Here is a 22412-nt window from a genome sequence, read left to right as displayed (position 1 = left end):
TGGCTGATGAGGGCCCTCATAAAAGGGAGAGGCTGACACAAGGTAGGCATTGTGGCAACTCCCCTGGGCAGGCAGAGCCAAGCAGGTGTCCTTGTGGTGTCACCCAGGACCTTGGTGTCACGAGTGACCTTGGGCAAGTCACTTAACTTCTCTGTGCCTGTTACCTCATCTGTAAAAATGGAAATTAAGATCGTGAGCCCCGTATGGGACAGGGACTCTGCTCAACCCGATTTGCTTGTTCCCATCCTATCACTTAGAACAGTGCCAGGCACATAGGGAGCACTTAACAAACACCACAATTATTATTATTATTGAAGATGCTAACAACAGTTTTCTCAGAGCAATTGATCACCGTGAGAGTGCCCGTGAGCACCAGGTCTTCCATAACTGGCAGTAACACCATGGGACTAGATCACTTAAGGGGCGGTTGTGAGGACAAAAGGCCTCGTGACACTCTTGGCCCCAGCTGAGCTAAAGGTACAAAGAGGCACGGGGCTTGATGAGGTTGAAACGTTGCTAGTTCTGTCTCAGGTGGAAATGCTTCATACCCAGAATCTGACAGTAGTTTTGGACAGTAGTTTGCTCTGCACACAGTAAGCGCTCAATATATATGATTGAATGAATGAATGGAAAGGCCTTTTTCTCCCTCTAAATATGCCCAGTTGGAATATAGCCTAGCGACTATGAGCTCCCGATGGTAGGGATTGTATCTGCTTGCACTCTTGTACTCTTCGAAATGCCTAGTACAGTGCTCCACACACAGTAAGTGCTCCGTTAATTATTATTATTGTTGTTGTTATTATGGCAATTAAGTGTTTACTATGTTTTAAGTATTGTTCTAAGCACTGGGGTGGATACAGGTTAATCGGTATGGGGCTCACATTGTAAGTAGTGGAGAGAACAGACATTGAATTCCCACCATACTGTTAAAGAAATTGAGGCATGGAGAAGCTAAATGACTTGCCCAGTGTCACAAGATAGGCAAGTGGCCAAGCAGGGTTTAGAATCCAGGTCCTCTGACTCTCAGGCCTGTGTTCTTCCCACTAGATCATGCTGTTCCTTGCAAAACATAGATTGATTGAAAATGAGAAGTTTAGTCTAGATGGAAACCCACAAGCCCTTAGCTTAATTATTTTCCAGGGGCTCTTTTTTGGCTGTCTGCGTAATAAATAGGGAAGATTCAGGGCCGGGAAAATGCAATTATGCTTGACAGCAGGAGGAGTATAGATGTGGAGGCTGAAGTGCCTTAGAAAACAACTGCTCCTGAATGACGTAGGTTGGAAAGTCTCGCCTGGTTGCCACTAAACTCCTTTCTCACTGGGAAACTCTGAGAATGGAACCAGTCATGGAAATAAAAGCAGTTTGCTGGTGAGCAGAGGACAGGTTTCTGAGGGTAGATGAGTTCAACTCCAGGGCAATGAAGTAGGTTCGTGGGGTTGTTTCCAAATCTTTCCCACCTCTGAAATTTACGATTCTCCTTCAATCTACCAATCCTCTTAGACTGTGTAGCAGGGACTGGGTCTGACCCGCTTGTCCTGTGCTAATCCTAGCACTTGAAATAGTGCTTGACACATAGTAAGCACTTAATAATTACCAGAATAATGATGATACTGATAATAATCCCCTTTAGACTCCTTGTGGGCCAGGATCTTATCTACCAACTCTGTTGTCTTGTACTTTTCCAACTGCTTAGTTCAGTGCTTTGCACACCATAAGGGCTCACTACATACCATTGATTGGTATCGACAGAGTTCCTATCGAGTTTGGTTCCTAAATCTCTAAAGCCAGAAAAGAAAAAACAAATAGGGAATAGTTTTTGGCAGAGAGTGAACCACATCTCCAAATGTATTGATGTCTTAATTAAAGAGTCGGTTAGCAACGCTGTCGGGAGTGTTGGCATGTGTTCAATACCCAAGCTAATATTGCTGAAGACAGGACTTGCTGGCCACCTGTGCTTGGAATTCAGTTGCCAGGGATTTTGTGACTGCCAGCCTGGAGGAAGCTTCCAATTGAGTCCTGAGGACCTCACCCCCACTCAGCTCTGCGATGCACCAGGGAAAGAGGGCATTTTAAGCAGGTTGGCTTCACTTGGCCAGATAGGGGTGGCGGGATTGTTCTCGGTCACTTCCAGAGGGGGGTGATGGAAAAATGCTTCTCTGGAGGATTCTGAGTTCAGTGCCATGTACCAGGGCCTCTGACTCCACCGTGATCATCTGAGGACACGGTGGCCAGGCATCCTCACCTCGAATGTCACTGCAGGCATGCCTGGTGTGCTGCAGCAGCCCAGGGGGATGTTTGGCCTTAAACGGGCTAGAGTGGGAGCCAGTGGCTGCTGAGCAAGTTTGAAACTTAACCAGCAATCCCTCAGCTTGGCTGCTTTTAGAGTGCACCCAGACTAGGAGTATGGGGGAAAGTGCTGAGCACACTTTTAGGGACACGCAAAGCGTGATGTGCAGACATGAATCATGAGGTAGTGGATGCTACCGCCATTCCTCGTAGATGTTGTCCTCACTTGATTGCGGATGTCTGCCTAAAGCCAAGAAGTCCTGGTCCCAGTTAATCTAACAAACTGGTGTAGCTTTAAAAAAAAATAACCCCAAAGAGCCCTTGCCTGACTGTCTATTAGGGCGGTGAGACCAATGGAGAGCGTGGAGGTCATGGGTGAGCGGAGACCACTTAGATGTTGGTTGGCTGGGAGAAATATCTCTCAAAGCAAGGAAGGCTGGTGCAGTAGCCAAAAGTCCCAAATGCCACAAATTCACAGCAAGATGGACCAAACTTGCTCTAACAGTTCAACCTGTTAATTTAGTTCAACTGGCCACTACAGAATTCTGAACTAAATAAAGCAAACCTTCTGGCTGTGCCCCTGGCTATGTTTACCTGCCCTCTATCTTGGCTTAGATGAGGCTTTAAACAGGTAAGATGTTGGCTACCAGGGTGCACTGGAAGGTGAGAGCAGCAGAGAGGTGGTGGCACTGTGACTACTGACTGCCTTGGAGGGGCCTCATCTCCCCGTTACCCACAGCCTGGCATCGTCGTCCTTGCCATGCCACTGGGCTCTCGGAAGGAGAATTGGCTGAGGAGGAGGATGGGAGTAAGTAGCTATGTCCTTAGCATCTTGGGTTGCTGCAGACCAGAGCTCACTTTCCACGGTGTCCCATCACCTCAGAGTTCTGCCCCGGGGTGAAGAGAATGAGTGGGTGGAGAGCCGCTTTAGGAAGCTTTTGGCTCTGGGGAAACAAAACCCTGCACAAAGATGGAAGTGCTGGCTGGCCCTTCCACTGGAAAGAGCCACTTCCCTACTGTGTCATTTGGGTGGGTAGAGCAGCTATGAATCTCATAGGGTCAAAGTAGATGGTAAGGCAGTAAAGCAGGCCATTAAAATGAATTGACCCCCAGCGGGACTTAAGAAATACTATTATTATTATTATTATTATTATTATTATTATTATTATTATTATTAGCAGGACTGCTACAGTGCAGATAGCTAGCCAGGGGTCCCGGGATAGACATCTTTGGGGCAGGGATCTCACTTTAGCTCCAAGAACTCAAGAACAGGAAAAGGGGAGGAGCTGGACAAAGGGGAAGACAAGAGAGGGAGAGAAGACTTAGCTCTGGGTGCCTCAGTTAACTCAGGGCATCCTGGCCCATAGAGCATGCCCACTGTCAACTTCCCTTGCTCCCAGCAGGCACGTTCCAAACAAAACCTTCCCTACCTTACCTTGCTGATCTCTTACCCAGCCTGCACACTTCACTTCTCCAACACTGACCTACACTCTGTACCTCTATATTGTCTATTTTGCTGCCGACTCTTTGTCCATATCCTTTCTCTGTCTTGGAACTCCCTCCCACTTCATATTCGACAGACCATCACATTCCTCATCTTCCAAGCCCTACTAAAATCCCATCTCCTTCAAGAGGGTTTCCCCAACTAACCCGTCACTTCCCTGTCTAAGCTCTCCCCTCTGTGTCGCCTGTGCACTTCCCCTTAGGCACTTCTACAAACCCCACAGCACATATGTACATATGAGTCTGTAATATATTTTAGTGTCTGTTTTCCTCTCTAGTCTGTAATCAATCAATAAATCAATCGTATTGAGCGCTTACTGTGTGCAGAGCATTGTACTAAGCGCTTGGGAAGTACAAGTTGGCAACATATACAGTCCCTACCCCACAGTGGGTTCACAGTCTAGAAGGGGGAGACAGAGAACAAAACCAAACATATTAAGCTCCTTCTGGGCACGGATCATATATAACTCATTTCAGTTGTAGTCTTTCAAGTGTTTAGTACAGTGCTCTGCACAAAGCAAATGCTCAATCAATTCCAATGATGGATTTTTTTATGCTTCTTAAGTGCTTACCATATGACAAATTCTAAATTCTATTCTATTCTATTCTAAATTCTTTTCTGTGGGGTAAATACAAATGAATTTCATTGGACACAGTCCCTGTCCTATGTAGGTATCACAGCCTAAGTAGGAGGGAGAGCAGGAGAACTGAGGCACAGAGAAGTTAAATGACTTGCCCATGGTCAGAACCAGGATTAGGACCTAGGTCCTCTGACTCTCAGGCCTGTGCTCTCTCCACTAGGCCATGCTGCTTCAAGCCTTGAACCCAGAAACCTAGGGCAGTTCCTCAAAGGCCTCAGCTTCCCTGGGACAGAGGACAGATGAGTGACTGAGGTTCCCTGGGTTTTTTAAATGACCCTCCACCCTAGGGTCACTGGCTGTTCCCAGGGTGGTCAGGCCCGGATCAGCTACCTGAGAAGCTGTGGTGGCCAGAGGAGGCAATGGTGCTTTCAGAAGCAGAAATCTACACCCCGCTCCCAACTCCTGTAGAGAGCAACCCCTGCTAGTGACCAAGAGCCATACTTGCCATAGCTGTCAGTTCGCCCCCTCCTACATTACCTCACTGATTTCTTACTACAGCCCAGTCTGCACACCTCCTCCCTCCGGTGCTCACTGTGCCTCAGTCTCTTCTATCCCTCATCCTCTCTCTGGCCTGGAAAACTGCCTTCCCTTCCATATACATCAGAGCACCACTCTTTCCCCACCTTTATTGAGGTCGCATCTCCTCCAAGAGGTCTTCCCAGATTAAGCCCTCTTTTCCTCTATCTCCCTCTCCCTTCTGCCTTGTCTATGCACTTGGATTTATATCCATTGGGCTCTTGATATTCCCCACAGCACTTATGTACATGTCTTTTATATACATATAAAAGTATATATATATATGTTTATAAAAGTATAGACATATATATGTCTATACTTTTATATGTCTATACTTTTATATATATATACTTTTATATATATATATATAGACATATATATAGTATATATATATATGTCTCCCCCTCTAGACTGTAAGCTCGTTGTGGGCAGGGAATGTGTCTACCAACTCTACTGTATTGCTCCCCCACTCTAGGCTGTAAGCCCCTTGTGGACAGGGAGTGTGACTGTTTATTGCTGTATTGTACTCTCCCAAGTGCTTAGTATAGTGCTTTGCACACAGTAGGCTCTCAATAAATACGATTGAATGAATAAATACTCTACCAAGTGTTTAACAAAGTGCTCTGCACACAGTAAATGCTTAATAAATACCACTGATTGATTGATACCTATGGCAGGACAGTGCATACCCTTAGATCACTGGCCAATCTTTCAGGTATCGTTTTTAGGAACATTTTTAGAGCCTGAATTTTTCTGTGATGGATTTAGCCTTGTGGGAATTAAAGATGTTGGAACGGAAGGCATGACCCTCTGGAGCTGAGGAAACTGTTGTGATTGAACTTCTCAATCCCCTGTGGTTTGGGAGGCTATCCCTAGACTTCAAGATCCTAGCTGAAGTGGCTGTTGAAATTTCCTCCTGCAACTTTCTTCCCAGGACACTGCAATGTAGCATGCAAGAAGTCTAAGACCTAGTTCAGAGTATCTGTAAAGTGGGGATTCCATACAGTATTCTTCCCCCTGCTTAGACTGTGAGTCCCATGTGGGACAGGGACTGTGTCTGACCTGATTATCGTGTATCGACTCCAAGCTTGAAACAGTGCTTGTCACACAGTAAGTGCAACAGTGTTATTGTAATAATGAGTCCATTTTCCCACCTGACCCAACCCGGTGTTGCCTTTCATCTCCTGAGGAAGTCATCAAGGCAACCAGCGGTCTGAAAAACAGCCAATAGCCCGACCTGAAGGGATTGCTGCCGAGATTTTCAAGCACATAAGGGGAGCTCCCTGCTGAAACTGTTCTTCCTCACACCAGTTCTTCCGTGACACATGGAACACTGTGGATATGCAGCAGGACCTCAAAAATGGCCATTACCATTCCCGCCATCATGAAGAAGAAAGGTGACACATTGGACAATGGCAATTGTTGCGGCACCTCACTGCTCTCCACTGCTGGCATGATCTTAGCCGGGGGCGTACTGACTGGCTCCTGAAGAATAACGTTGACTTTACACTTCCCAAATCATTGTATGACTCCAGACCCCACTAGAGCAGTGTGAGAAGCAGCACGGCTTAGTTGACAGAGCACGGATTTGGGAGTCAGAGATCTCGAGTTTGAATCCCTGCTCTGCCACTTGTCTGGTGTGACTCTGGGCAAGTCACTTAACATCTCTGTGCCTCACTTTACTTCATCTGTAAAATAGGGACTAAGACTGTGGGCCCCATATGGGACAACCTGATAACCTTGTATCTACCCCAGCACTCAGAACAGTGCTTGGCACATAGTAAGTGCTTAACAAATGCCATAATTATTATTATTGTTGTTATTTTTAGAGCATGACACAGTGGATGGGTTTTTGCAGCCTAGCAGAAACAGGAGAGGTGCAGTATGGCCTAGTAGAAAGTGCACGGGCCTGGGGGTCGGTGGATCTTGTTCTAATCCCCGCTCCACCATTTGCCTACTGTGGGACCTTGGGCAAGTCACTTAACTTCTCTGTGCCTCAGTTTCCTCAGTTGTAAAAAGGGGATTCAATATTTGTTCTCCCTCCTACGTAGGCTCTGAGCCCCATAAGGGACAGGGGCTCTTTCCGATCTGATTGATTTGTATCTATCCCGGCACTTAGAACAGTGCTTAATACAAAGTAAGGGCTTAAAAAATACCAATTAAAAAAAAGTGCAGGGAGAAGCACCAAGAAGGCTTCTGTATAGCTTTCACAGGCCTTATAACTGCATTTTAACACCATCACTAGATCTAGGCTCTGACAATTAATGTAGCTTATCTCTTGGAGAAGTTCATCAAAACCCGGGACTGATCCATGACCCTACGACTGGTAATGTTAGAGTTAGGGTCCCCTGTTGGAGTCATTCCCCATTGCCGGTGGTACAAAAACTGTGAGTCTTAGTCAGGACAGGGACTGTATCCAACCTGATTGACTTCTATCTACCCTCAGTGCTTAGTACAGTGCCTGGCACATAGTAAGGGTTTAACAAATACCATAAAAAATAAAAAACAAAGCGGATCTGTGCTGAAATTCCAGTTCTGTTCAATTTCTTCCACATGGTGATGCAGTTTGACGCAGCAAGGGACCTAGGTGCAGGTGCTCAAACATGTTTTCTGTCCTCAGAGAGACTTTTCAGCTCATTAGGCTTACGAGCATCATCCAAAATCCGAGAGACCATCATTCAAGAATCGCTTTGTGTGCGGATGACTGCACCCGTGAGGCAGACACTCACCTGAGAGAGCCCGGCAGATGATTTTGAACTGCTTTGTGGAGTCATCTTGTTGCTAGAAATTTTGATGTCTGAAGAAAACCAGATACAAGAATCAACCTGGATCAGTTCCCCCATAGAATTCACTCACCTAGGCGTACACTGTTGAATGGTAGGGTAGAAGAACACAGAACCCAGAGGGCCAGTTTATTCTTTAGGAAACTGTCAGAATGGGTTGTCTAAATTGCCATCCGGTTGTGAGACCTGCATCTGTCCCAGATGTCATACTTGACTCCTCAGGGGGCACCTATGGGCCATATTCAACATCAGGTGGCAAGATGGGATCACACACGTCCTGGAGCAATGTCAGCATTCTGGTGTTGGAGCTGTGCCCACCTCAGTATAACTATGCTAGGAGAGACCTGTGAGAAGAATGGATGACAATAGGGTAGCCCAACAGTGCTGTATATATCTGTAAATTATTTATCTAGTTATTTATATTGTCTGTCTCCCCTTTTAGACTGTGAGCTCATTGTGGGCAGGAATATGTCTGTTGTTATATTGTACTCTCCCAAGTGCTTTGCACACAGCGCTCAATAAATGCGATTGAATTGAATGAATGAATGCTGTACCGTGAGCTGAAATGTGATGACCAAAGCCATAGGGGAGATTGGAAGTGCTTTAAGGCCACTGTTAAGTGAAAGCTCAGGTAGTATAGTCTTGCAAATGAGGAGACAACTGCTGTAGACGGACCGGCACAAGGCTCTGAAACCCAGATAGGACCGGCTCTTTTGGTGCAACAGCTAAAGACGATTAGAAGTGAAAACCACTCCAGGGGCTGCTAAATACCGCAACAGAACAAGGCACTGAGTGTGAGTGTGTGTGCGCACATGCGGTGTTTTGGAGCTGTTAATCGTGTATTGGTCTTTCAGCTACACATGTAACCAGAAGTGACCTTCATTATTAGAGGCATCATTTTTAAATACTACTACTAATGATGGCATTTATTAAGCTCTTACTATGTGCCAAACACTGTTCTAAGCACTGGGGTAGATACAAGGTAATCAGGTTGTCCCATGTGGGGCTCACAGACTTAATCCCCATTTTACAGGTGAAGTAAATGAGGCACAGAGAAGTTAAATGACTTAACCAAAGTCACAGAGCTGACAAGAGGAGGTACTCTCTTGGCAGGTATGCTCTTGGCTGTAAACTTGTCAGTTATATACTGAATCTAATGTTCCATAAGGAACTCAGCAGGAGTCCCGACGGAGGCAAATAGGATGATTAAAGCCTTGGGAAAACTCAATTTTCTCATTTACCTGGGACAACCCCTATAAAGTCTAGGGGGTCCTCTAGACTGGAAGCTCATTGTGGGTGGGGAACATGTTTAACAGTTCTGTTGTACTGTACTCTCCCAAGCACTTAGTACAGTGCTCTGCACACAGTAATCACTCAATAAATGCCATTTATTGATTGGGCCTAGACTAGGCCCCCCTTTTCCTCTGCTCCTTCTCCCCTCCCCATTGCCCCAACACCCTTCCTCTGCTCTACCCACCTCCCCACCCTACAGCACTTATGTATATATGTACCTATTTTTTGTTCTAATTATTTTATTAATAATGTGCATATATTTATAATTCTATTATTTGTATCGATGCTATTGATGACTATTTACTTGTACCTGTTTTGTTGTCTATCTCCCCCCTTCTAGCCTGTGAGCGCATTGTTAGGTAGTGATTGTCTCTGTTGCTGAATTGTACTTTCCAAGTGCTTAGTACAGTGCTCTGCACATAGTAAGTGCTCAATAAATATGATTGAATGAATGAATTGTTTGAAAATCCTAAACTTCAGCTAGTTCTTTGTCTTCTCTGCCAGCTGAAGCCTGGCCTCTCCACCTAACCCCCTTCCCGGCCCCAGACCCGAAAGGGGGAGTGGGGAGCAAGCTTCTTGGTAGGGCAGCCCAGTGGAGAATAACGTGCTACGGCAGGAGGTTGAAGGAATGGACCATCCTGGGAGAGTTCATTGTATGCTTCAAGGGGTTTATGTGTCTACTATTTAGGTTCCAAGAAGTTGACTCATTTGCATCTCGAGGCCCTGCTGCCCTGCATGTGTCCCCACACAGGGCAGATTTAACACAGAGTTCATTATCTCCAGACAGAGCGATCTCCTCGGCTGCATGAGCTTTGGGGTGAAGTCTCTCCTGACTCTGGGCAAGGTATGTCCCGAGTTGTGGGCGGGTTCATAGCTTGGGAGTGAGCGTGTTTCCCTGGACCACCGATGGGGCTGAAGGTGGTGGTAGTAGGTTAGTGATGAGGATGGGGGTGTGATTGTCACCACATTTGACTGAAATTTAGTCACTGTTTGGGGGTTGTTCCCTAGGGGAAACAGTGGTTACCTTGTCACCCAGAACCCTTCCTCCCCACAAGTCCTGATTATGTCTGGCTTGTGCCCAGAGCCTGGCTGAAGTTTGGCCCTGACTCCTGGGGTCCCCATCCAGATGCTTACTTAAAAAGAGGACACCTTGGATCTGAGCACCGCTGGTCCATCTGTGGGAGTACTGGGGCCCTCTCATGGGGCCTGGCAGCAGGAACCCCCACAGTATGCACCCTGGGGTAGGGCAGAGGCAGTTTTGTTCTCTTTCTCCCACGATTGCCATTCCCAGAAAAGAGTTAGCCTCCCGCCACGGCAGGGTAGCTTCTGGGATCTTGTGCTCCTGGAAATGAGGGGCCCAGGTGAACCTTCTTTTCCTGGACCTGGAGTGTGGACCACTCCCTCCAGGGCTTGGTAGCAGATCTCACTTGTCCCACTGTCGACCCCCAGCCCACATCCTCCCCCTGGCCTGGAATGCCCTCCCTCCACACATCCGCCAAGCTAGCTCTCTTTCTCCCTTCAAAGCCCTACTGAGAGCTCACCCCTCCAAGAGGCCTTCCCAGACAGAGCCCCCCTTTTCCTCTCCTTCTCCCCATCCACCCGCCCTACCACCTTCCCCTCCCCACAGCACTTGTATATATTTGTACAGATTTATTACTCTATTTTACTTGTACATATTTACTATTCTATTTATTTTGTTAATGATGTGCATTTATCTTTAATTCTGTTTGTTCTGACGTCTTGACACCTGTCCACATGTTTTGTTTTGTCCTCTGTCTCCCCTTTCTAGACTGTGAGCCCGTTGTTGGGTAGGGACCGTCTCTGTATGTTGCCAACTTGTACTTCCCAAGCGCTTAGTACAGTGCTCTGCACACAGTAAGCGCTCAATAAATGCAAATGAATGAATCTTTTGCTGACTGTGGGTTTGCGGAGGAAGTCATAGTCCCCTCCCCTCCAGCTGTTCCCTCAAGAACTCTCCTCCCTTCACATAGATGCCTCCTTCCCAGTGTCCCCGGTCTCCCCTCTCTGCAGTCTGGCTCCATCCATTAATGGGTTCTGCCGAGCCACCAATCACTATCATCTTGCTATCTCTGGCTCAGGTGGTGAGCGGCTGGTACTATCTCCTGGGGGAGGATCTGGGCCGCACAAAGCACCTGAGAGTGGCCAACCGGCGGCTGAGGCGCCAGACCACAGGTAGGTTGTATGTGTTTCCCCCGACCTCTGCCTGTCCGAGCCCTTAGCCGGTGCTGCCCGGGGGCTGGAGTGAGGGATTTCACAGGGAACAGACCCGGGGCTGGCATCTTCCTCAAGAGCATCAGGCCCAGTGTCAGCCCCGTTTGTCTGTGGGCCACACCAGAGACCGGCACCAGGGTTGTTGGGCCAGCTGGAGACCTCAGGCCAGTGACTCCACCGCTATCAGGTTTGTTGGGTTACTGACTTGCTCACTGCAGTCAGAGGAACCTCCTTTAGCCTGGAACTAAGTAAGGGAGGTTACTGCTAGCCTTGGGCTGAGGCGGGGCTGAAGCTGGCTGAAGTTTGCTGGAACTACTCCTAATTGGACTCCCTCAGGCCTCATCCCTGGGACCAGCTCTCTTTATCATGACTTTAGGCAGATGAAATTGACTTTTCTCTTTTGTGCTTCCCAGACCTGTCCTCGAGGAAACAGCAGATTCTATCCTTGGGGAGCAGATGCAATGAGAGTGTGGAACAATTCAAGGTAGGTTTGAGGCTTGAGTTGGGCCGAACCAATATCAAACAACCAGTCAGTGGTATTTATTGAGCACTTAATGTGTGCAGAGCACTGCTCTAAGCACTTTAGAGAGTACAGCTTGGGAGAGTACAGTACAACAGAATGAGCAGAAATGTTCCCTGCTCATAATGACTTGCTCATAATGAGCTTACAGTTAGAGAGGGAGATGGACACTAATATGAATAAATAAGTAATTGTTCTCTGAAGACAGGATGGCTCTGGTGTCGGGTCTGAGTCCCTGTTTTCTGATTGCCCCCTGCCCAACTCCAGGCCTGAATCCTGGGCAGTTCCAAATAGAGAGGGCATGGGGAGGGAGGAAGAGCAGGTAAAATGGATAGGGTTGAGGTCCATCATCTGGGCCTTTGGGAATTCCCCATTCTTTCCCTAAGTTTGCCCTTTTCCTTGAAGGAATCATGGTGACGAATCAGATGTTCCCACAGTATAACCCCCTGATTCAGCAGAAGGTGAGAGGGAAATGTTTCCCTCCCCCGGCAAAAAAAAATGTATGGAATATTAATAATAATAATGGCATTTATTAAGCGTTTACTATGTGCAAAGCACTGTTCTAAGCACTGATACTTGCATGGGTGCCAAGGGGTGATTAATGGCATGACATGACTGGGAGGCTGGAACCAATTGGGAGTGGCCACCTGATGGAGGTGACTTTGAGAGAGGGAGTGCTGGGGTCTGTTGGATTTGAGGGAAGAAAGTTCCAGGGAGGGGAAATGTGTGATTAAGGTACTGGAGATTGGGAAGCCTTGGGTGAAGTGCCAAATGGTGCCACGTACCCTTCAACTCCCTGGCACTGTTCCTGGCAGCTGGCTTTTGGGGTCAGGCCTTTGGTAGAGAGGATGCGAATGTCTGGGAGCAAGGCAGATTGATTCTATCTGGTATGGTTTCTGGGGCTGAGGTTGGGGGACTTGGATTGACTGACCTCTAAAATAATAGTGATGATGATGATGATAATAATAATAATAATAATATTAAGTGCTTACAATGTATCAAGCACTGTTCTAAGCACTGGGGTAGATACAAGTTACTCAGGTTGGTCACAGTCCTTGTCCCATATGGGGTTCACAGTCCAAGAGGGAGAACAGGTATTGAATTCTCATTTTACAGTTGAGAAAACTGAAGCACAGAGAAGTTAAGTGACTCACCCAAGGTCACACAGCAGGCAAGTGGCAGGGCCAAGATTAGAACCCAGGTCCTCTGACTCCTAGGCTTGGGCTTTTTTCACTTGGCCATTGTGCTTCTTATCAGCCCTGGTTTCCTCCTGCGGTGGAGGGGATGGATTATTGTTGGGGCTTGGGGGGTTTGCAGGGTCCTTCTGCTCCCAGGGGACTCTCGCCTTGCCTCTGCTGGTTTGAGCATGCCAGGTGGGAAGTCCTGGGATCCTGAGGCCCCGGTTCGGGTGCCAAAGCCAGGGCTCTGGGTTTTCTCTGCACCGGTCTGACTGTCTCCTGGCAATTAGGGGGTGTGGGGTGGTCAGAGCACAATCCATGTTTACGGATCACAGTCTGATACAGCAGTCAGCTCTCAGCTGTCAGTACAATTTACAGCAGAAGAGTCGGGCTGTTCTTGAAGGTCATGGGACCTCCCTCCATTCCCCACAATTTTAGTAGAGGCCATGACTCCTGAACCTCAGAGCTCTCAGCAAGTTGGCCTTTGGGGCTTACTCCACTCAGCCTGGGCCTTCTGGGACATTTCAAGGTGGCGCGGTCCCTTTCAGTGGTGGCTAGGGGCCCTGAGTAGCCCAGTGAGGTCTGTTCCTGCAGCTGCAAGTAAATAATGTACACTTATGGGCCCTTTGTTTAGGCTTCAGGAACTGCAGGCTGGACAGACTGGGCTTTTCTCGGTGCCAGCCTGGCTGCCCCTTTAGTCTCCTGCCCTCTTGGATGGGGGAGAGGGCCTGGTGCAGGCAAAACTCAACTCACCTGCTTTGAAGCAGCTAGACCGGATGGCCTCGCATTCATTCAATCATATTTATTGAGCGCTTAGTGTGTGCAGAGCACTCCAGACCCCTTCTTGCCTATGAACCTGGGATTTTCAGCCCAAGGGCCCCTGGCTTCACCAATCAATCATCAATCAATCGTATTTATTGAGCTCTTACAGTGTGCAGAGCACTGTACTAAGTGCTTGGGAAGTACAAGGTGGCAACATATAGAGACAGTCGCTACCCAACAGTGGGCTCACAGTCTAAAAGATCCAGGGGCTGGGCTGAGGAAGAGGCCATGGGGCATCAGGGAGTGGGCCGGGCCTAGGATGTTGGTGGGGATGACAGGCCCAGGATATCGTGGAGGAGGCCAGGTCTGGAGCAGTTTGGGGTGAGGCTGGGGTGTCAGGTGGAGGCCAGGCCTAGTGCTTCAAGGGGGAGGCTGGGCCTTGGAAGGTGTGTGGGAGGCAAGACCTGCGGTTTCAGGAAGGAGGCTGGGCCCAGATTTGTGTCAGGGAGGCTGGGCCCGGGGTGGCTTGGAGGAGACCAGGCCCAGGATGTCGGTTGGGTTTAGGGCCAGGCTGAGGGAGCAGCCCTTAGGAGACTGGACCCAGGGCAGAGATCCCCAGGATTAGCCCTCTTCGCCGAGAAGACAGGGAAGGCGGCAGAGTCTGGGAAGGGTGGGCTCGGGCCACTGCATCAGGAAAGAGGCTTGTTCCCCTGTGAGGTCCCCAGGCCCCAGGGTATAGAAGGGGCCCGGGGCCACATGGATGAGCGGTCTTCCTGCAGGCAGGCCTCTGAGGAAGGAGTCAGCCCTCCAGAAGGGCCACCTAGTTATCAGCTCTCAGTTCTGCTGGGCCTGTCTTCCTTTGGCTGCTCTTCCCCAGTCTGAAAGGCCAGGACTGCGTTAGACAAACAACTCAGGCAGGCCACCTCCCCTCCTCCTTTCCTCCCGCCCTCCCTCCCTTTCTTCCTCTTCACAATCAGAACGGACTAGGAAACTCCCAAGGCGGCCACTGGCGGGGGGAGGGGAGAGAGCGGAGGTTATGCAAGAAGAATTCCAGCCCAGAGAACAGCACTAGAGTCATGTTCTAAGTGTTTGATGGCAAGGCTATTATATGGATTCTGCATCTGGAGACCCAGACAACAGGCTGATGACATAGAAGCGCTCCCTGTGACTTGAGAACTAATGGCTCTGTCATTCTAGGGTAGAGCTCCCTGACCGAACCCAGACAGTAGGCAACTGAGCAGAGGCCAAAGTTCATCTGCAATCAGGTGTGTGGGTTCCTACCCAACCTCCTCTCTGTTGTCCTGCCTTTGTGCCTCACCCACACCTCCTTGGTTAAATTCTGGCAGGGCAGAAGGCAGAGCTCAGCTCGGGGTCAGGGGCCTGGGTTCCAGTCAGGAGCATTGCTAGGAAGTCTTTACTGAGGGCAACTGTACGGTGGCTGTGAAGTTATGCGCTGGCCCAAGCCTCCCCAGGACCTGTGGCCTAGTCAGTAGATGTCCATTCTTCCTCCCTTCTATCCTACCTTGTCTGGTCTTCCTGGGAATCTGAGTCCTGGAGGAATTCCAAGCTAGTTGGCTCCTGGGAGTGGCCCGTGTTCTCTGGACATGGAGGTACACAGAGCAGGCAAAGGGATGGCTGACTGGGAGAGGGAGGGGCATGGCCACAAAGGAGGGATGGGCAGTGCCAGCCTGACCGACCTACTAGAGCTGCTGCAGCCCGGAGGTTGCTCCGTGGGGTTGGTGTCGGTTTCCCCAGGAGTGGAACACGCAGTCTGCTCTCTGCCTTGAAGGGTCAGTTTTCCTTTCTCTGCCCTGTCTGTTCCCAGGAAAAATGGGAGCAGAGGCCTCTTCCTGTTGGAAGACTACATTGTCCCAAATGCATTGGCTTGTGACTTCCCACACACAACTCTCATCCCTGCCTACCATTCACTGGGGTGCCCTAGAGCTGGCACGCTGGAGCTGTGTTGCTGAGGAAAACCAGCCAAGCGAGGACTGCTTGTCTTCCCGGTCATGGGCTGGGCTGGGCCCAGGCTGATAGGCCCAGAGCAGAACTGTGTTTTCTGTCCGTGCCTGTGGAGCTGGCTCCACATCCGAGCGGTGTTTGTGAGAACATTGCAATAACAAAGTGCTCCATGCAGAAGAATGTAACCAGAACAAAAGCTACATCAATAGCACAGGGGCTAGGGAATACTAAATAGTTGACAGGAATTTTAATATAAAACTCTCTCTTCCTTGTCATTCAGAGTTTTCAGGAAGCCCTCTGGCTTATCGTTAAGAGGCATACAGCGCAGACAGGGGGTGGGGAGGTGAAAGGTGGTTTCCTGCTATTCTTCTGCGGAGCTGGGTTCCCAGGGGCGGCCGTGCCAGTCTGACTGAGGCTCGGTCAGAGGAGCGAAGCACCGAGAGGTCCGGGCCGAGGCGGTACTGGGAGGCTTTACTTTCATGGGGCAGCAGCCAGAGGGGTGAGTTGCAGGGATGAACCGCTTCAACGGACTCTGCAAGGTGTGCTCGGAAAGGCGCTACCGGCAGGTGGGTAGAACCGCACTTCTTGGAAGGGGGGAGGAGCCAGTCTTGTGAACACATGCTATGTTGGGGTGCACGTGGGTGTCCATGCGTGCATGGGTGGGTCCGTGTATGTGTGCAACTTCCACAGCCCACGGGGTGGGTTTGCAGTGGGTGAACGTGTGTCTCTTCTGTGGTCTCCTGGCTCTGCTGGGCAGGCTGCAGGGGGAGCAGGGGGTCTGGGTCTCCCAGCAGTTCCTTCAGAATTCATGTATGGGTTCCCCCTGGGCTTGGTGAAGGGGCCAGTTGCAGGGAAACCAGGGCCAGGGCAGTTCTGGGGAGGGTGAACCCCCTTCCTGCTCTGAGAGGGGACAGCTCATCCAGCATCTCTAAGCCCTTCCCAGTCCCAGCCATGTTGCATCCCTTTTCTACTTTAGATTATAAAAGGCGTTGAACTCCTGCCAACAAGGTGGGGGGGCTCAGACCCGGGGGTGTGGATGCTTCTCCCCAGCCTGGTATTGAAGCGGACTCTCCAACTCTGAGCCCCTGGTCTCTGACCTCTGTCTCTGGCAGTGGATGGATTGGGGGAGCCCCGGGGTAGGGACTGCCCTTCCATGCAGGTTGGGTGGCACCCATTGGGCATGCACGCTGGCTAAGTCAGTCCCTTCAGCCCCTTCCTGGGCTGGATACCTGGGCCTCTGGAGTCAGGCTGGGACTGGGCTGGAAGGAAAGAGGCGTTTTCTCAAGATAAGAGATGGATTTCTCGGAGACAAGGGCTTTCTCAAGACAAGAGACTGGTTTCTTGGAGATGAGGGCCTGGGTGGAGAGAAGTTGCTCGCGGATGTCAGCTAGCGTGGCGGCTCCTTCTTTCTGCAGGGGAAGGATTAATCCCAGTCCCTCGGGGCACTCTGAAGACTGCATGGGGCTGCTGGAGGTCACCAGTGCCCTACACCTCAGTGGGGGCTCCAGGGAGCACTGGAAGCCAAGATGCAGTATCTCTCTGAATCTCTCCCTGGAGCGGAACATTCTCCCCCTCCTTCCAGACCTTGCCCCTTAAACTCCTCCCTGCTGCAGGCTGGCTGTCGTTCACACCCCGCCCTCAAAGATGCCCCTCGGGGATGTCCATGCTGCCGCTTGGAAGAGTTGGGGTGGAGGGCCGTTCAAGGCTCCCAGGCTCACTGCCAGTCCCCTCCAGTCTGGCCTGGAGAGTCCAGCTGCGAGGCTGGCTTCTTTGAGGCAGGATGTTGGCCAGCAGGGTTAGCCAGTAGAGCCAGTGACTCGTCCCCTTCTCCTCAACCCCACTAAATGAGCTTTAGGTTTTGGGTTGGGAGTGTTGAGGCAGAATCTGGGTTAGGCAGGAGGCCTCTGCTGCCCCCTCAGAACTGTGGAGTCTCCCTTGGCCCAGGGCCTGGGCTCTGAGCTCTTGAGGAGACCAGATGCTCTCAAGTTCCCAAAGAGGCCCAGACAACTCTATATTCCCACTTTCCTCTCCCTCCTGACCGGTCCCTCCTGGAAAATGAGTTCTCTTCCATGAGAAGCTCATTGATGCCCCCTACTCCCCTCTGGACCACCCTCTCTTGAAAGCCTTATGTGCCATTGCTGGGATTTGAGACTGGGAGGACTGGGGAGGACATTTCAAACTGGCCTTGCCCATCAGGCCGACTGGCTTGCTGCCCAGAAGGCATGTAAGCAGAGACAGACCAGTACTCGAGTGCCCTAGGGGAGATGGGGGTGCTTAAAGGAGAAAGCATGGACTTCTCTCTCTCTTTTTTGCTGGGGCCCTACTTCCGAGGTCAGACAGCTCACAAGTGTGGCCTTTGGCTTTTGTTTCTAGAGGGGCCGAAAGCCCCAATACCACATATTTGAAAAGGCAGGGGATCAGGGGTCCCCACGAGTAGTGCTCGAGGTCGCAAGGGGAAGAGGAAAGCTCAGGTACTGAGCTTCCTCTGAGGCCTTTGCCAGGTAAGATAGTGTGTCCTCATAGATAAAGCCCAGGCCCAGAATCCATAAGGCTGGGGACCTTCTCCCAGCCACTTACTCTCTTCAGTTTGTCTTGGGTAAAGTAACCAACCCCTCCCCCTCTTACCCTCCCTCCTTCCCTCTCCCCACCATCACTGTGTGCTTACTGTGTGTGGAGCAGTGTACTAAATAATGATAATAATGGCATTTATTAAGTGTTTACTATGTGCAAAGCACTGTTCTAAGCACTGGGGAGGCTACAAGGTGATCAGGTTGTCCCATGGGGGGCTCACAGTCTTAATCTGCATTTTACAGGTGAGGGAACTGAGGCACAGAGAAGTTAAGTGACTTGACCAAAGTCACACAGCTGACAAGTGGCAGAACCGGGATTTGAAGCCATGACCTCTGACTCCAAAGCCTGTGCTCTTTCCACTGAGCCACGCTGCTTCTGGGAGAGTACAATTAACAGGGTTGGTAGACATGTTCCCTGCCCACAGGGAGCTTACAGTGTACAGGAGAGCCTGGATAGCACTTGGGATTGAGTTAGTTATTGATTCATTTGTTCAGAAGCAAGACTGTTTAGGGAATGTAAGGCCGGTGCAGGTCCAGGCCTGAGGTGTTCCATCAGGTTCGATCTAGTCTGGATCAGATGTGGGTTAGGATTAGGATCGGGTTCAAGAAGAGGTGGTGGGTGGGATCCCAGAGGAGTCCTGGCCCGGTGTTTTGACTCAGGGCGTTGCCTCCAGAGACCGGCAGGGCTGGCCTCCGGAAGACCAAGACCCAGGCCAGGGCTCTTCCCCGCCAGTAAATCCTTGAGCTTTCGCCCTCGGGACTCAGGGCCTTCTTCCTGCCACTGCTGCTTTTCCCAGGACCCTCGTGGGACCAGGCTTTGTTCTTCCTCTGGTCTCTGTCTCACTTCCTGTTTTAGAAAATTGGTTTGAATGGAAAAGACTGTCCAGGGCCTAAAGGAAGCGTGGCTCTGGATATGCTAGCTTAGGAGGAGTTTAAGTCTTTCGCCAAAGGGTACGGAGCCGGGCCTCCCAGCCCCGCCCAGCTGCCAAAGCTCATTCTTGTTCTTCTCCATCCTGTCATCTTGAGACTGCATCTTGGCAGAGCCCAGCCCTGGGGGACCTTCGGGAGATGGAGCAGTTCTAGGTGCTTGAGGGCATACGGTTGGTAAGGTTAAGAGAGCGTGAGTGATGCTAAGTCAATTGCTTTGGTGATACCTTGTTAAGCACTTACGGTGTCCCATATGCTGTATTAAGTTCTAGGGTAGATACAAGATAATCAGTTCAAACCCAGTCCCTGTCCCATGTAGGGCTCACAGTCCAAGTACCGTGAAGTTGTTTGGCCTAGTGAAAGGAGCCTGGGCTTGGGAGTTAGAGGCCTTGAGTTCTAATCCCAGCTCCGCCACTTCTCTGCAGTGTGACCTTGGGCAAGTAACTTAAGTTCTCTATGCCTGTTAACTTATCTGTAAAATGGGGATTAAGATTGTGACCCCCACGTGGGACATAGACTATGTCCAATCTGATTATCTTGTATTTATCCTAGCACTTAGTAGAATGCTTGGCACATAGTAAGTGCTTAACAAATATCATTAAAAAGTGTCGGGAGGAGAACAAATATTGAATCCCCATTTTACAGATGAGGAAAAATGTAGGGAGGAGAACAGATTTTACAGATGAGGAAATTGCAGCACAGAGACGTTAAGTGACTTGGCCAAGTTCACCCAGCAAGCAACAGAACTGGGATGAGAAGAAACCAGGCTCTCTGATTCTCAGGCCCGGGCTCTTTCCGCTAGGCCGTGTTGCTTCTTGCAGTTAACGGTAAATCAATTCCTTTGCCCAGTTTCTTGGGCCTGAGGCCTTCTGCAGGACCAAGGCCTACCCTTCCCTCTCACCCATGAAACTCTCTGACAATAAAAATAGAGGCCAGGGTCCCTACCTTCCCACCCCCAGCCCTCCGGGAGCTGACAGTCTCATTGGGGAAGGAGAGGATTTACAGGTAGTTTTCAGAAAATGAGAGCAAGAAGAAAAATATAGGTCCAATTGATATGAAAAGGTAGCAAAAAAATTAATGAATAAACCGATTTACGCTTGTGTCCAAAGATGGCTGATGGGAGGTCCTGGTCAGGACAGTGGGGTTCAGTCAAGGAATGCCTTCTAGAGGAGGAAGATTTTAAAAGGTCTCGGAAGGAGTGGGGAGACGTGCCCTGGAGAAGTGCCAGTTAGGGAAAGTGTCATCTGCTCCCCCAGGGGACCAAGCCGCCCTCTGAGTCCTGGGTGGGACCCCTCCCCTTCCATAACTCTTGCCTACTGGAATTCCAGGAAGTCCTGACCACCCTGGGCCACCTGACACTTAGCCTTTTCCTCTCATCTCCACCACTTAGACCTCCAGCTCACACTCCTTCCTGGGATTCAGGCCTCTCCTGTTGCTTCTCCATCTATGGTCTTCTACCTTTCACACTTTAGACCCTCTTTTCCGGCCCTCAGCCTCGCTCTGCAGCCTCCTCAGCCTGGATGTTTAGCTCCATCCCCAGGGCTGGGAGGCTACTTAACTGGCCTGGGAGGCTTTCATTGGAACAATTAACAGTAAGCAGACTTCCTTGCACACATTTTAAAAGCCTTCCGGACCTCTCCCTGCCTCTAGCTCTTAGCATAGGCCTGAAGCTACACTGGCCACCCCCTCAACACCTGCAATGGGGCTTCCCTTTTACGCGATGGGTTTCTTGTGTTGGGCAGATGGGTATTGGGTTGCTGAGTGCTTTGTTAGCTCCTGGAGCCCTCAGAGAGGAAGAGTGCATAGCGCCTATGGGAACAATCGAATAGAAGGTGGAAAAGCTTCACCAAATAAGAATAATTACAGTAATACTTATAATAGTGGTATTTGTTAAATGCTTACTATGTGCCAAGCACTGGTCTAGATGTAAGGTAATTAAGTCCCACCTCACATCCTAAGTAGGAGGGAGAACAGGTACTGAATCCTCGTTTCACAGATGAGGTAACCAAAGCCCAGAGAAGTTAATCGACTTCCCCAAGATCACACAGCAGGAAAGTGGCAGAGGAGGGAATAGAACCCAGGTCCTCTGACTCCCAGGCCAGTGCTCTTTCCACCAAGCCATGCTGCCTCTCTAGCAATAACAATAAAAACAATAACAATGATAGCAGTATTTGTTAAGCATGTACTGTGTGGCAATTGTGCTAGACCATGGCTTAGATAGGAGATAATCTGACTGGACATGGTTCCTATCCCACTTGGGGCTCACAGTCTAAGAGGGAGGCAGAACAGGTATTAAATCCCCAATTTACAGATGAGGAAACAGAGGCATGGAGAAGTTAAGGCCCAAGGTCACACAAGCAAGCAAGTGGGGGAGCGGGATTAGAACACGGGTCCCCGGACTCCCAGGCCCGTGCTCTTTCCCATAGGCTACCTACATCTTTGAGGCACTGCCAAGATTAGGTTGGTAAACCAGACTGTAAGCCCGGTGTGGGCAGGGATTGTCTCTTTATTGCTGAATTGTATTTTCCAAGTGCTTAGTATGGTGCTCTGCACACAGTAAGCACTCAATAAATAGGATTGAATGAATGACTGAATGAATGGAGGGGAATGTGATGCCAAGATTTTGGTCCCAGTTCAGTCCTGAGGTGCCAGGAACCATTAGGCTGAGGCTGTGCAGACTGGGTATTTTGGCTGTGAGATGGCATCCTTGTTCTGGCCTCCTGACTTTGGACAGTTGTGGGTGGAGGCTGGTAGCTCTGGCTGCCCATTTCATCCTGCTTTTAGCCCAGATTCAGGGACTGCGCTGAGGCCTCCCAGCAGCAAAGCTGAGGGGCAGGTTAAGACTGAGTGCTGCTGCCAGTCAGATGTCAGGTTTCTGGGGAGACCGGGAAGCAGAACTGGTGGATCCATGGTCATTGGCTATGTTAGCTTGGGCTGACTCATGCACATCACCAGAGGGGGCTTCCTTAGGCACATCTGGGCCCCAAGCTGGGTTTCCTTAAGGAAAGTTTCTTCCCCACTCACTTGCCCATGCTGACCTGATCAACACGCTCTCCTGAGAAGTAGCATGGCCTAGTGGATGGAGCATGGGCCCGGAGTCAGAAGGACCTGGGTTCTAATCCTGGCTCTGCCACTTGTCTGCTGGGTGACTGGGCAAGTCACTTCACTTCTCTGTGCCTCAGATGTCTCCTCTGTAAAATGGGGATTAATAATAATAATGATGACAGCATTTATTAAGC

The 22412-nt window shown here is 49.9% G+C and overlaps 1 protein-coding gene across 1 annotated transcript in view; it reads left to right on the top strand.

Annotated features, from left to right (window-relative positions):
* Positions 1–22412, top strand: part of RGS3 (regulator of G protein signaling 3) — a 159916-nt gene that overhangs the window by 13956 nt on the left and 123548 nt on the right. The window contains exons 6-8 of the mRNA XM_038745097.1: positions 9806–9866; positions 11122–11215; positions 11668–11738. Coding sequence (XP_038601025.1) covers positions 9806–9866; positions 11122–11215; positions 11668–11738 — 226 coding nt within the window. The remainder of the gene's footprint in view (positions 1–9805; positions 9867–11121; positions 11216–11667; positions 11739–22412) is intronic.

Source organism: Tachyglossus aculeatus, chromosome 4, assembly GCF_015852505.1.
Source record: "Tachyglossus aculeatus isolate mTacAcu1 chromosome 4, mTacAcu1.pri, whole genome shotgun sequence".
Lineage (NCBI taxonomy): Eukaryota > Metazoa > Chordata > Mammalia > Monotremata > Tachyglossidae > Tachyglossus > Tachyglossus aculeatus.
Note: the sequence above shows the minus strand (reverse complement) of the source record. Positions and strands in the feature narration are given on the sequence as shown.